The following is a 14,098-nucleotide window of genomic DNA, read 5'->3' as shown; positions in this document are numbered from 1 at the left end:
AGCAGGCTCCAAGCTGACAACAGAGGCCAATGTGGGGCTGGAACTCACCAACTGTGAGATGATGACTCTAGCCAAAGTCAGATGTGCAACTGACTGAGCTCAGCCACCCAGGTGCCCCTGTCAATTTGAAATTTTATACTTAGTAAAAGTCACCAATCGTGCTGGGCAAAGTGGACACTGACATGCAGAAGAATGAAACTGGACCACTTTCTTACACCATACACAAAAATAAATTCAAAATGGATGAAAGACCTAAATGTGGGACAGGAAACCATCAAAATGCTACAGGGGAAAACAGGCAGCAACCTCTTTTACCTTGGCCACAGCAACATCTTACTTGACATGACTCCACAGGCAAGAGAAATAAAAGCAAAAGTGAGCTATTGGTACCCCATCAAGGTAAAAAGCTTCTACACAGTGAAGGAAACAATCAACAAAACTAAAAGGCAACTGACAGAATGGAAGAAGATATTTGCAAGTGACATATCAGATAAAGGGTTAGTATCCAAAATCTATAAAGAACTTACCAAACTCAACACCACCCCCCTGAAAAAAAGTAATCCAGTAAAGAAATGGGCAGAAGACATGATTAGACATTTTCCAAAAAAGACATCCGGATGGCTAAGAGACACATGAAAAGATGCTCAACATCACTCATCATCAGGGAAATAGAAATCAAAACGACAATGAGATACCACCTCACACCTGTCAGAACAGCTAAAATTAACAAGTCGGGAAACAATAGATGTTGGTAAAGATGCAGAGAAAGGGGAACCCTTTGCCACTTTGGAACACAGTATGGAGCTTTGTCAAAAAATTAAAAATATAGGGGTGCCTGGGTGGCTCAGTCAGTTAAGCGTCCAACTTTGGCTCAGTTCATGATCTCGCGGTCCGTGAGTTCGAGCCCCGCATCAGGCTCTGTGCTGACCGCTCAGAGCCTGGAGTCCGTTTCGGATTCTGTGTCTCCCTCTCTCTCTGACCCTCCCCCATTCATGCTCTGTCTCTCTCTGTCTCAAAAATAAATAAACGTTAAAAAATTTAAAAAAAATTAAAAATAGAACTATCATACTGCTCAGCAATTGCATTACTAGGTATTTATCCAAAGGACACAAAAATGTTGATTTGAAGGGACATATGCACCCCAATGTTTGTAGCGGTACTATCAACAGTAGCCAAATTATGGAAAGAGCCCAAATGTCCATCAACTGATGAATGGATAAAGGAGATGTGGTATATATACACAATGGAATATTACTCAGTAATGAAAAAGAATGAAATCTTGCCATTTGCAACAGCGTGGATGGAACTAGAGGGTATTATGCTATGAAAAATGAGTCCATCGGGGAAGGGAAGATATCATATGATTTCACTCATAGGTGGAATTGGATGAATAGAGGGGAAGGGAAGGAAAAATAAGATAAAAACATATGGAGGCAAACCACAGGAAACTGTAATACAGAAAAGAAACTGAAGGTTGTGGGAGGGGAGGTGGGTGGTAGGGATGGTAGGGAGGTAGGCACTTTTTGGGATGAGCACTGGCTGTCACATGTAAGAAAGGAATCACTGGGTCCCACTCCTGAAGCCATGATAACACTGTGTGTTAACTAACTAGAATTTAAAAAAAAAGAAAAAAAAAGGAATGAAGGTAAAGTGAATGTGTTCTGAGATGAAGGAAAGCTAAGAGTATTTGTTGTGGTCAGCTCTGCTGTAAAAGAATTACTAAAGGAAATTATTTTTATTTTTTTTGATGTTTGTTTGTTTGTTTATTTTAGCTAAACCAAGTTCTTAAAGACAGAAGGGAAATGATACCAGAAGAAAATGGTGCATCAGGGATAAGAAGATAGAGAAATGGTAAATATCTTGGCATATATTCCACTTTGAGTTCTTGAAAAATATATCTGATGTTTGAAAGGAGAACAAATAATGTTATCTGCATGGGTTTCCAAAATATACATATATAATATATAAAATAATTATAACATAAAGAGGAAGAGGGTAAAGGGATCCATGTAGTTGAAAGATTTCTCAATTCCACTTAAGTGGTAAAGTGTTGACTGTGGAAAGTTAAATATGTAAATTGTAATTTTCATAGTAACCAACTAAAACAATCTATACAAACAGATATTATTTTTAAAAACCTGATCAATTAAAATGGAATGATAGCAATATTCAAGGAACTCAAATGGAGGCAGGATTAGGGGAAATGAAGGAAGGAAAAACAGGAAAAACTGCATAAAACAAATACCAACATGGTACACCTAAATCCAAGCATATGAATAATTTCATTAAATGGAAATGACCTAAACTCACCCAACTAAAAGAGAGAAGTTGGTATTAATAAATACTGCAAGATTCCACTTATATGAGGTATATATGATTTATATGTAGAAATTAAATAATAGATACTTAGAAATTAAATAATACATTTCAGAATAATTTCTTGGCCAAATAGGAATTATTTATTTATTCCAATCTATTATTTATTTATCACCAATAGGAAGTATTAAGGAAAATATTTTCATTTCTTGAACTGAATGAAAAATGAAAACATAACATCAAAATTAGTGGGTTGAAGCTAAAGCAGTGTTTCCAGGGAAATTTATAGTGTTAAATGGTTATAAGTAAGTCGCCAGCCTTGCCCATACTCAGTGGAAGGAGATTACACAAGGGTGTGAATACCAGGAGGTGAGATAATTGGAGGCCATGTGAGAGTCTATATGCCACACCACCTTTATAAGATTTCCAGTGGAATAGAGTTGGAAAGGTGGTCAAAGGTAAATCTGTCCTTATAGAGGAGAATGGATTTTATTAGCCTTCTACACAGAAAGTGTTTAGAAAAAAAGTGACTAATCTCTCCTTTCCCTTCCCATCTCACGTCTCTATCTCCATCCCAACACAATCCCTTCCTGCAGCCAGCGTTAGTTACAGAGTTTGTAGCCTTCCTTAAATGCTTGTGTGCTTGAATACTCATGTATTAACTATACTTAAGTAGATTCAATGGGCATTTTTCGCTTTATAAAAGTCAGATCATATTGATTACATTATTTTTAAGCTTGCTTTTTTCCTCTTAAACTTTTCACTTTGAAATAACTTTAGACTTACCAAAAAAAGTTGCAAAATGAAGGAAAAGAAATCTCATATACCTTTCATATAGCTTCCTCAAATATTAGCATATAACCACAGAACAATGATCATGATCAGGAAATTAATACTTAATTTGCATATCTTATTATATTTTTTCAGTTGTCCTAGTAATGTCCTTTTTCTGATTCAAGATCCAATCCTGGGCATATATTCTATCCAGGCAGTTTCTTGTCTTCTAGACCTTCTCCAGTTGGGGACAGTTTCTTCCACCTTTCATTGCCTTTCATGACTTTGATACTTTTGAAGAGTGCTATTTATTTTATACAATGATTGTCAATGTGGGTTTATCTGATGACAGTTATGAAATTTTGTCAAAAATCCCATAGAAATGATGTCGTGGGTTTCTCAGGTATATGATGTCACCATATCTTACTACTGGTGATGTTCGTTTACTAGTAGTTACAGGTAATCACTTGTTTAAAGTGGTGTGTGTTTAAAATTAATAAAGTTAGAGAACTCAGTTAAGCATCTGACTCTTGATTTTGGCTCAAGTCATTATCTCACGGTCATGGGATCAAGCCCTGCATTGGGCTCCATGCTAACAGTGCGGAGCCTGCTTGAGGTCTCCTCTCTCCCTCTCTCTCTCTTCCCTTCCCCCACTTGCAAATGCTCTCTCTCTCTCTCTCTCAAAATAAATAAAATAAACATAAAAAATAAAATTAATAAAGTTACTATTTTTTCCCTTTGTAGTTAATATCTTATTGGCAGATGCTTTGAGACTACGTAAATATTCTACCTTATTTTTTTGCCCACTCATTTAGTATCCAAGGATGATTCTTACTTGAAACAATTATTACTGTGGTATTTTCAAACAGTGGTGTTCTATTTCCGTTATTCCATCTACATTTATTAGAATTCTACTATAAGGAAGTGGTTTTCCTTACTCTTTTCCCATTAAAGACAAGATTTATTGAAACCTATCATGTTGGAAAGTGAAAACAATTTAAAAAATTCCATCATGGAGGGGAGCCTGGGAGGCTCAGTTGATTAAGCATCCAACACAGGCTCAGGTCATGATCTGACAGTTAGTGAGTTTGAGCCCCGCATCCAGCTCTGTGCTAACAGCTTGGAGAATGGAGCCTGCTTCAGATTCTGTGTCTTCCTCTCTCTGCCCCTCCCCTACTCGTGCTCTGTCTCTGTCCCTCTCTCTCAAAAAAAATAAACATTAAAAAATTTTTTTAAAGTTCCATCATGGAAAATACTTTAAAAAGGCCTGGAAACAGTAAGAAAAGAAAAGTAGTCCTTTTTGAATAGCTATGATTATAAACAACAACAAAAAAGACTTGAAAAGATTCTAGAATTCTGTTTCAAGAAACTTTAAACAATACTCTTGGGTTCACTCTAAGCTAATGTGGAAGGATCCCTATTCTCTCTTCGTATAAATGGGCTAAAACCTGAAATAGGAAGCTTGGTCAGAAAATTATATGAGAAATTATGGATCTGGTGGATGTCTAACATTTAGCTGAACATTAGGATGGACTTAAAAGTATTGATCCATAAAACACCTTGGAATAAACCTAATCAAAGATGTAAAATATCAGTAGGCTGAAAACTATAGAAAACTTATGAAGGAAATTGAAGAAGACAGAAAGAAATGAAAAAACATTCCATGCTTATGGATTGGAAGAATGAATATAATGTCAATACTACCCAAAGCAATCTACACATTCAATGCAATTCCAATCAAAATTGTACTGGCATTATTCTCAAAGCTAGAACAAACAATCTTAAAATTTGTATGGAACCACAAAAGACCCTTGAATAGCCAAAGTAATATTGAAAAAGAAAACCAAAGCAGGAGGCATCACAATCCCAGACTTTAGCCTCTACTACAAAGCTGTAATCATCAAGACAGTATGGTATTGGCACAAAAACAGACATAGACCAATGGAATAGAATAGAGAACCCAGAATTGGACCCACAAATGTATGGCCAACTAATCTCTGTCAAAGCAGGAAAGAGTATCCAATGGAAAAAAGACAGTCTCTTTAGCAAATGGTGCTGGGAGAACTGGACAGCAACATGCAGAAGAAGGAAACTAGACCTCTTTCTTACACCATATACAAAAATAAACTCAAAATGCATGAAAGACCTAAATGTGAAACAGGAAACCATCAAAACCCTAGAGTAGAAAGCAGGCAACAACCTCTTTGACCTCAGCCTCAGCAATTTCTTGCTCAACACATCTCCAAAGGCAAGGGAATTAAAAGCAAAAATGGACTATTAGGACCTCATCAAGATAAAAAGTTTCTGCACTGCAAAGGAAACAATCAACAAAACTAAAAGGCAACCTATGGAATAGGAAAAGATATTTTCAAATGACATATTGGATAAAGGGGTAGTATCCAAAATCTATAAAGAATTTATCAAACTCCACACCCAAAAAACAAATAATCTAGGGAAGAAATGGGCAGAAGACAAGAATAGACACTTTTCCAAAGAAGACATCCAGATCAACAGACACATGAAAAGATGCTCAATGTCACTCATCATCAAGGAAATACAAATCAAAACCACACTGAGATACCACCTGACACTGGTCAAATTGGCTAAAATTAACAATTCAGGAAACAACAGATGCTGGCGAGGATGTGGAGACACAGGACCCCTCTTGCACTATTGGTGGGAATGCAAAGTGGTGTAGCCACTCTGGAAACAGTGTGGAGGTTCCTCAAAAAATTAAAAATAGAACTACCCTACGACCCAGCAATAGCACTGCTAGTAATTTATCCAAAGGATACAGGAGTGCTGATTCATAGGAACATATGTAACCCCAATGTTTATAGCAGCACTATCAACAATAGCCAAATTATGGAAAGAGCCTAAATGTCCATCAACTGATAAATGGATAAAGAAGATGTGGTTTATATATACAATGGAATACTACTTGACAATGAGAAAGAATGAAATCATGCCATTTGCAGCAGCGTGGATGGAACTGGAAGGTATTATGCTAAGTGAAATAAGTCAGTCAGAGAAAGGCAGATATCATATGTTTTCACTCATGTGGAATTTGAGAAACTTAACAGAAGACCATGGAGGAAGGGAAAGGAAGGGGGGAAAATAGTTACAAACAGAGAGGGAGGAAGGCAAACCATAAGAGACTCTTAAATACAGAGAACAAACTGAGGGCTGGTGGGTGAGTGGGGGAGAGGAGAAAATGGGTGATGGGCATTGAGAAGGGCACTTGTTGGGATGAACACTGGGTATTGTATATAAGCGATGAACCACGGGAAGTTACCCCAAAAAGCAAGTGCACACTTTACACACTGTATGTTAGCCAATTTGACAACGTTATATTTTAAAAAAAAAGTATTGATAAATGTAGGGCCAACAACAAACTTATTGCCACTGTGATAAAACAACCGGTCCCTGAAACAGAAATTGAAAGGCCCTCCATCATCTAAGAATTACAGAACTATTATAGAACTATTAATGAGGATTTGTGCAGCTATATAAGCAAATAAGTAATGGGAAGACTCAATATCCCATTTTATGTATGTATGTATGTATGTATGTATGTATGTATGTATGTATCATCTATTTATGTGCTTTCATTGTGTGCCCAAAGGGCTCCACATGCTTGGCAAGTCTGTAGACTTTGGTTCTTCACCAATGACCCACTGTTTTTTTTTTAAGTCTTTATTTAAATTATAGTTAGTTAACATACAGTATAATATTAGTTTAAGGTGTACCATTTAGTGATTTAACACTTACATACAACACCGAGTGCTCATCACAAGTGCGCTCAATCCCTATCATGTATTTAGCCATCCCTCCACTCACCTCCTCTCTGGTAACCATCATTTTGTTGTATATAGTTAAGAGTATGTTTCTTGGGTTGCCCCCCACCCCACACCTTTTTTTCTATACTTGAAGCTTTTTATTTTGACGTAGTCCCAATAGTTTATTTTTGCTTTTCTTTCCCTTGCCTCAGGAGACATACCTAGTGAGAAGTGGCTATGGCTGGGGACCTGGGTGGCTCAGTCAGTTAAGTGTACAACTTTGGCTCAGGTCATGATCTCATGGTTGATGAGTTCAAGCCCCACATCTGGCTCTGTGCTGCCAGCTCAGAGCCTGGAGCCTGCTTCACATTCTGTGTCTCCCACTCTCTGCCCCTCCCCTGCTAATGCTCTGTCTCTCTTCGGAAATAAATAAACATTAAAAAAAAAAAAAGAAGTTGCTATGGCTGATGTCAGAAGGTTTATGGCCTATGTTCTCCTCCAGGATTTTTATGGTTTCCCATCTCACATTTTGGTTTTTAATCCATTTTGAATTTGTTTTTGTGTATGGTATAAGAAAGTAGTCCAATTTCATTCTAATTTGCTAAGACGGTAGATCTTATATTAAGTGCTGTGTGTGTGTGTGTGTGTGTGTGTGTGTGTGTGTTGTGATCTCAAATAAGAGTCTTTTTAATGGTAAGATTGTTGGAAAATTGAGTAATGTCTATGAACAGTGCTTTTGATTGGGGATTAGTGATTCTAGGGGCACAGGAAAGAAGTCATTTGAAATTTATATTCAGGTACCAGACATTAAAAAAAAATATTAACATTTATTTATTTTTGGGAGAGAGAGAGACAGACACACAGAGTGAGCAGAGAAGGGGCCGAGAGAGAGAGTGAGACACAGAATGTGAAGCAGGCTCCAGGCTCTGAACTGGCAGCACAGAGCCTGACACGGGACTAAAACTCATGAACTGCGAGATCATGACCTGAAGTCAGGTGCTTAACTGGCTGAGCTACCCAGGTGCCCCAGGAACCAGACATTTTAATCATTGTGGCCATAAATTGCTTTCCTTCCCCCTGTACCCCAGAACTTATGCTGTTCCCAGTTCTGTTACTATAAAAATTCTTAAACGTTTCTCTGGATAAAAACCCTATTATGAATATTTGTTACAAGACTTTTTCTGGGTGCCTGGGTGGCTCAGGCAGTTAAGTGTCTGATGCTTGATTTCTTCTCAGGTCATGATCTTGCAGTTCATGAGTTTGAGTCCCATGTCGGTTTCCATGCTGACAATGTGAAGCCTGCTTAGGATTCTCTCTCTCTCCATCTCTACCCCTTCCCTGCTTGCATTCTCTCTCTTTCTAGAGCTCTCTCTCTCTCTCTCTCAAAATAAATAAATAAACATTTAAAAAGGGTATTTCTTATAAACAAACATATAAAATTTAGGCAGGGGTTAGTTGTTTGTCAATATTTCAATTGATTATATTCTTCATAGAATACTTTGAAGTGAAAGAATATATTGCATACTCTTGTATAATGCAGAAAGTTTCAGATTCTAAATGTAATCAGAGATTGACTGTAAATGTAATCATCTTCCTATCTTTAGGAAGAGAATGAAGATTGTTTTTTTTGTAGATGTATTCAAATGTTGGTTTTTAAAAGATCCCACTCTTCCGTTAATAATATATTCACAATGTTTTTTATGTAATAGATGCTCACTCTATAATATTCAAGGAAGTGAAAATATTATACACAAAAGTCAATCTTTAAGTTACATAGAATCATTAAATGTAGGTGCCCTGAGCTTAAAACGCTGTCACAATTTTTGAGGAGTTTGAAAAGTAATAAAAATGTATCTTGACCAGTTGGGTTGACCATTTGTCCTTTTTATTCTTGATATGTAGGATGTCTGTGGGGGACGACCTGCTCGTCCTCACTCAGTGGGAGGCCTTGTACTTTCTTTCTCCTCCCGAGTCCATAGGCGCCATATTTGAGGACCCTGTCCGTGTAGTTGTTTATATCATCTTCATGTTGGAATCATGTGCATTCTTTTCTAAGAGGTGAGCAGAGGTATCTGGTTCCTCAGCCAAAGATCTATTTGTTGTATTTTAAAATAAACATTTTTGATTTAAAATGGTAATTGAAACATTCTTATTTACCTTTGTAATTTAAACTTTAAGTCATACTTTTTTCTTTACTTTTTCTTCAAATCTTTATTTAAACTCTAATTAGTTAACATACAGTGCAATATTGGTTTCAGGAGTAGAATTAAGTGATTCATCACTTACATACAACACCCAGGGCACAACACTACAAGTGCCCTACTAAATACACATCACCCATCTAGCCTATCCCCCACCCACTTTCCTCCATCAGCCCTCAGTTTGCTCTTTATCTTTAAGAGTCTCTTATGGTTTGCTTCCCCCTCTCTCTTTTTACCCTTCCCATATGTTCATCTGTTTTCTTTCTTAAATTCCACATATGAGTGAAATCATGTGGTATTTGTCTTTTTCTGACTTATTTTGCTTAGCATAATACACCCTGTCTCCATCCACAGCATTGCAAATGGCAAGACTTCATTCTTTTTGATGGCTGAGTAATATTCCATTGTGTGTGTGTGTGTGTGTGTGTGTGTGTGTGTGTGTGTGTGTGTATAATCACATCTTCTTTATCCATTCATCAGTTGATGGATATTCAGGTTCTTTCCACAGTTTGGCTATTATTGATAATGCTACTATAAACATCAGAGTGCTTGTACTCATTCAAATCTGAATTTTTGTATCCTTTAGGTAAATACCTACTAGTGCAATTGCTGACTCTTGGGTAGTTCTATTTTTACCTTTTTGAGAAATCTCCATATGGCTTTCAGAGTGGCTGCACAAGTCTGCATTCCACTAACAGTGCAAGATGGTACCCCTTTTTCTGCATCCTTGCCAACATCTGTTGTTTCTTGTGTTGTTACTTTTAGCCATTCTGACAGGTGTGAGGTGACGTCTCATTGTGGTTTTGACTTCTATTTCTCTGATGATGAGTGATGTTGAGTATCTTTTCATATGTCTGTTAGCCATTTGGATGTGTTCTTTGGAAAAGTGTCTATTGATGTCTTCTGCACATGTCTTAACTGGGTTATTTGTTTTTTGGGTGTTAAGTTTGATAAGTTCTTTATAGATTTTGTATACTAACCCTTTATCAGATATGTCATTTGCAAATACCTTCTCCCATTCTATAGGCTGTCTTTTAATTGTGTTGGTTATTTCCTTCACTGTGCAGATGTTTTTCTCTTGATAAAGTCCCAATAGTTCATTTTGCTTTTGTTTCCCTTGCCTCAGGGTACATGGCTAGTAAGAAGTTGCTATGGCTGATGTCAAAGAGGTTGCTCTCTGAATCATGATGCCTCCCTGCTCCTATGCCTGGGAACAGTGCAGCATGTTGGCACTACCCATTCTTTTTGTGACCCAGGGCATCCTCAGACCATGCTGTCTACTCCTAGACATGTTGTCTACCCTCCTTCACCACCAGAGAACCTTTAAGCAAGGAATGACCCAGGTAGTGGTGGACTTCTAAAACTTCAGGTTTTGTGTTCCGCTGCTTATCATACCTTGTGGTCGTCTCCATAAACAGGGCACTTCCCTTCTGCAGCACACACAGTTTTTTATCTCCCCCCCAAAAAAACTCTCAGCACTTCCTACTTTCCAGAATGTGGTCACTTTTCTACTTATAGACTTGAAGTTTTGTTCTTTAAATCCTCAGGTTTGTCTCGTGGGTGTTCAAAATGATTTGATAATTGTCTAGCTGTGTTCACAGGATGAGGCAAGCTTAGAGTACACTTATCCACCATCTGTATTAAGTGCTTTTACCTAGCATACACGGAAAAAAAATCAACAACAAGGGGACCAGGAAGAAAGTTTTGGAGGTGTTAGATAGGTTCCTAGCAATGATAGTGATGACGGTTTCAAGGATTTATATTTATCTCCAAACACATCAAGTTGTATACCTCAAATATCTACAGCTTTTTGTATGTCAGTCATACTTCAAGGAAGTGGTTTAAAATTGTGAGTGGAAATATTGTCAACATAGAATTAGGTTAGGGGATTTTCTAAACAAAATGTTTTTTAGCACCAGAATCTAGAGCATTAATCTGCTCATTAGGGTTTGTCCTGCCCTGGGTACCATCTATGGCTGGTAACGACCATCCTGGATTTATAGACTCAGTTTTGGATTTCTGGTCTTCATTTTTCTATTTGTCAGGCTCACCCTTCAAGCACAGTCTATCTCAAGGTAATATAAAGCACATTTAGTTAGTTTAAGTATAATAAACAATTATCAAAACCTGACTAAACCTTTGGGAAGGCTCACACTCTTTTCAGTAGTTTGACCACAATTCCTTGACTTATTCCTGCCTTGCCAAACCTCAACCATTGCAATACAGCCTTCAGTAGTTCAGCTCTGAACTACTTCCATGTTCCCACAGCATCTTGTTGTTCTTTCCATGAGTATTTTCAAGTGGGTGCCAGAGATTATTGGGCCAATTTCCATATTTTGTGAAGAAGGTCACTTCAGTGTTTTTGGAAGTTGACCAGGTAGGGTGAAGGCAGCACCAGGCTTCTCCAGTGCAAATGATTCAGAGTCTGCTATGGTCCCTTTGTATTCCACTCCCAGTGCCACTTCTCTAAGCCATCATTCCCTTTCTTCTAATTCTATAACAGTCCCACTTTCCCACTCTGATCTCAGCTTTTCCAAACACTTTTTAATACAATGTATACAGCTAATCATCTGTGATTTTTCAGGGCTGTTTGCTACTTATTCATTGTCAATAAGATGAAATCTGCAATTTGTAATAGGACCATCAGGACAAATATGCTCTAGTCATAGTTTAGGGTGTGTTTCATAAAATGTACCTGAGATTACCTACCCTCAGGGTTTGGGATAATAAACAAAATAAAAATTGCCTTAATCTTTCTAGAGATGTTGCTTCTGAAGGATAATAGACACATTCTAGCTGGAAAATAGGTATAAAAACTACACAAAGTTTGAGGATTGAGGTAATGGAAATATTGGTTTTAAAATAAGTTATCAATCCGAAGATACCTTTTAGTTGACAACACAAGACAAATAGGAAAAATGTTTGATTTGTTTATTTTCATTAGTAGCATGAAGTAGATAAGCAAAACTCAGATTCTGTGAACTTGAATCTTTGGAAGAGATTATAGAAATAAGAAATAAGTGCTCTCTTCCAGTGATACACAGAAGCATTCTGTGGCAATAGCTTTTGGATAGGAACCAATCATAAGTATGTATTATGCACCTGAGGGGTTGTAGCTAGAATAAATAATTTAGAAAAATAGGAGCATTGGTAAACCATGGGAAGCTGTGGTTATCTCCTCTCTATAGAGAATGGTCTAAACCTGAGAACAATTCCATTTCTCTCCAGAATGGGATTGATGCATACATATGTAACTAAGCTAAGGACTGAGGACACCATTTTACACACCATTACACCTGATGCAAACCATATATATTTGAAGGTGAGGGATACTATGACAATTATTGCCTAGGGATAGGCATAGAGGTAATGCGGCCCCAAACCCTGGTACTATTAACTTGATTTCCTTCATAACCACAACGTAATATACAGCATTCTATCATTTTAATTATCTAGATGCCTTTTGGTAAATATTTATTAATTCTGCTCAGCCATGTTTATAGCTAGAGAGAAGTGAAATAAATAAGTATACAAATTCCTGAATTTTGGAAATTTCAGGCACATGGATTATATCATAGGGAAGAATAAAAATTCAATAAGCGTTTTTGCAATTAATCAACTGTCATCAAAACGTGGAATATTTAGGGAGAAGACAAGTAAGCACATTAAGATAAAATGTGGCCTTGAAAAACAGATTTCCATTTTTCCAGGAATGTACAGAGGTCAAGTGGGTGTGCCAGAGACCCTATACTAGAAAGCTGTGGACTGCTACATTGGCCAGAATGAAGTCAAATGTTTTTCTGAAGCCTTCCATTCCAGGGCCATGTGATTTTATTTTCATCTTGATATTTTCAATCTGCACATTGTCTCCTTCAGAGCCTGCTGTACCTGCTTATTGCGCAGAGTGTAGATGACAGGGTTGAGTAGTGGCGTTACCACCGTGTTCACAAGGGCAGCCTCCCTGTTGGAGTTCAGCCTGTTCCTTTGCTTTGGTTTCACGTATATAAAGACACAGCTGCCATACATCAGAGAGAGGACAATGAGGTGAGAGGAGCAGGTGGAGAAAGCTTTCTGTCGCTCCCTGGCTGATGGGAGTCGCACAATTGTGACTACTATGTTGCTGTATGCAATGATGGTTATGATAAGCGATGTCAAAAGGATCAACAAAGCGATGACAAAGGCCAACATTTCAACAGACCTGGTATTAGAACAGGAGAGATGAATCAAAGGATCAAGGTCACAGAAGAAGTGGGGGATGACATGGGGGCCACAGAACGATAACTGGGAAACCTTTACTAGTGGACCAGTGATGAGAATGAAGGCCAAAGTGAAGCAGGCAGTGACCAAGAGGAAGCAAGTCTTGAGGTTCATGATGGTTGGGTAATGCAGAGGCTTGCAAATGGCCATGTACCGATCCACAGACATCACTGCTATGAGGAGGAAACCTGCTGCTCTCAGATAGACAAACACAAAGGCTTGTATGAAACAGGCAAGAAAGGAAATGGTTTGCCGGCCTAAAAGAAAGATGACCAGCAACTTAGGAATAACAGAACTTATGAAACAACACTCAAAGAAGGAGAAAATGCTGAGGAAAAAGTACATAGGTGTCTGGAGCCGGGAGTCAGCACAGGTGATGGTGACTATGACAGCATTGCCTGTAATGGATGCCAGGTAGGCCAGCAGGTGCACCAGGAAGAGGACTTTTCCCAGGTGTTGGATGGCAGGAAACCCCTCCAAGGTGAATTCTTGGACAGTGGTCCCGTTCCCCATTTCCATGGGCATCTCTTTCCACAGCATCATCCCTGCTGGTCTTAACCCACAATAAAAACAACCATGAGCACAAAGGTTTGAGGGGATCATGATTAAGTTACTTGCCTATCCAAGAAAGTGGCTGGGCAGATAGCAAAGTGGTTTAGCTAGTTGGTTCTTAAAACATTTTTTTAAATGTTTATTCAGTTTTTCAGAGAGAGAGGGAAGGAGCAAGGGGCAGAGAGGGAAGGACACAGAGAATCCAAAGCAGGTTCTGCG

At 38.0% G+C, this 14,098-nt stretch overlaps 1 protein-coding gene across 1 annotated transcript; it reads right to left on the bottom strand.

Annotated features, from left to right (window-relative positions):
- Positions 1-12,907: 12,907 nt before the first annotated feature.
- On the bottom strand, positions 12,908-13,870 carry LOC132675188 (olfactory receptor 6C74-like). The gene has a single exon (XM_060627610.3). It carries the CDS (start codon positions 13,868-13,870, stop codon positions 12,908-12,910), a length of 963 nt encoding a protein of 320 aa, XP_060483593.3.
- Between the last annotated feature and the right edge of the window lie 228 nt (positions 13,871-14,098).

Source organism: Panthera onca, chromosome D2 (assembly GCF_046562875.1).
Source record: "Panthera onca isolate mPanOnc1 chromosome D2, mPanOnc1 haplotype 2, whole genome shotgun sequence".
Taxonomy (NCBI): domain Eukaryota; kingdom Metazoa; phylum Chordata; class Mammalia; order Carnivora; family Felidae; genus Panthera; species Panthera onca.
This window is presented reverse-complemented; position numbering and strand designations above follow the sequence as displayed.